Source organism: Haemaphysalis longicornis, unplaced genomic scaffold (assembly GCF_048455015.1).
Source record: "Haemaphysalis longicornis isolate Haplotype H1 unplaced genomic scaffold, Haemaphysalis longicornis Haplotype H1 scaffold_3, whole genome shotgun sequence".
NCBI lineage: Eukaryota > Metazoa > Arthropoda > Arachnida > Ixodida > Ixodidae > Haemaphysalis > Haemaphysalis longicornis.
The window spans coordinates 111,716,373-111,717,730 of NW_027526335.1; the positions used below are offsets into that span (position 1 = coordinate 111,716,373).

The 1,358-nt window shown below is 49.7% G+C and overlaps 1 protein-coding gene across 1 annotated transcript; it reads right to left on the reverse strand.

The window, feature by feature from the left end:
• Positions 1-370: 370 nt before the first annotated feature.
• LOC144175388 (uncharacterized) lies at positions 371-850 on the reverse strand. The gene is made up of 2 exons (XM_077704468.1): positions 660-850; positions 371-599 (listed from the first exon to the last, which is right to left on the reverse strand). The coding sequence occupies exons 1-2, from the start codon at positions 848-850 to the stop codon at positions 371-373; spliced, it is 420 nt and encodes a 139-aa protein (XP_077560594.1).
• Positions 851-1,358: the final 508 nt, after the last annotated feature.

Consider the following 1,358-nt stretch of genomic DNA (forward strand, 5'->3'; position numbering starts at 1 on the left):
TCTCCCAATCCACGGAGTCATGAGCATCGCGGTTGTAAGTAGCAGTGGTAGAAGCACTTGCAGGTTCAAAAAACAAACAAAACATATCGGTCAGTTCGTCGCAAACAGCTGTAGGACTTCGGTTACGTAAACTCGCGACACGCCGTTGGGTACTTGCCTACATCCACATGAACCCCGTGTATTGAAGGGGCGGGAAGGTCTTTCTGATTTTGGCCACCACACAGCTGCGCAGAACAACGGGGTTGCCGGACCCGAGATCGCCGAAAGCCCACTACACGAACTGCCTGTAAGCAGTGTATCTGTATTGCTTGGAAGAAATTTGTATGTGGAGCAGGACCGCAATTTTCCACTAGTAGACGTAATACTTTTCTTACGCGTTCACGTCATCGATGTCCTTGAACCTTGGGTGGTAGTGCACCAATTTCTTATATTCAACATCGAGGATGAAACGGGTCAGGCAATACACGGTAAACTCTGGATTCTCCGTGACACAGCTGTGCCCGTTTTGACACAAAATTTTCTCGTCCACTGCTGCCTTTTTGTGGCAGCACACGCACTCCACATCGGAGCCAATAACTGTGCAATGGGCACACGTGCACCTGAAACGACAATGTATGTATTGACTTCATGTTTGTCAAGAAGTTAGGGCTAATACTCACCACTCCGCGCTGAGTAGCCTCTCCGGCCGGGGGAACAACAGCGGAGTCGGCTTTACCTCGACATCCGAATTCAATCCTCCCTCGGCGAAGGGCTCGTAACCGTAGGGCCGAACTCCGAAAACAACACCTTCGGAGTAATCTTCCTCTTCCGACGATATGCCAAAGCAGTCGACACTCGAGGTGTCTGACATGATGCCCTTCTTGCTAGTGTAATAAACACCACCATGCCGCGACACACGAAATTGAACGAAACCTCTTCGGAGCCATGAAGGCCAGCGTACCGGCATGAAATGCGCGTTTCCTGGATTCTCCCGCTGCGAGGTAGGCCGATCGGCCTGGACGGCTGGCATGTCACTTCCGCTAAATGGCTGTTTGCGCGACACGCCGGCAGGTGGTTTGTCGTCTGCAAGGGCGTTATTTTGAGTGCCTGAAACTGAATAACCACACATTGCACAGAGCTACCGGTCGCGTCGCAGTAGTTCTCATAGTACCTACTACACATTTCGAAGGCATTTAGCTAGGGTGAAATTGGAGTGCAGTTGGCCTTCACTTGATCACATAGAGCGAACAATTTTGTAAGAGGCAGAAATAGACCACATAAGTTGCAAGCGAAATAGAAAGACAAATGCAATAAATATTATCACAGCTGCATAAATATGCATGGAGGCAGAAAGCGCGATGAGTGGGTAGAAATTCGAA

What these genes read in the sequence shown, in the direction of transcription:
- LOC144175388 (XM_077704468.1), bottom strand. Translation starts at nt 850, where the DNA reads ATGTCAGACACCTCGAGTGTCGACTGCTTTGGCATATCGTCGGAAGAG. An exon ending in AGGCTACTCAGCGCGGAGTG is followed by an intron (nt 600 to 659) that starts GTGAGTATTAGC and finishes TTGTCGTTTCAG; the next exon opens with GTGCACGTGTGCCCATTGCA.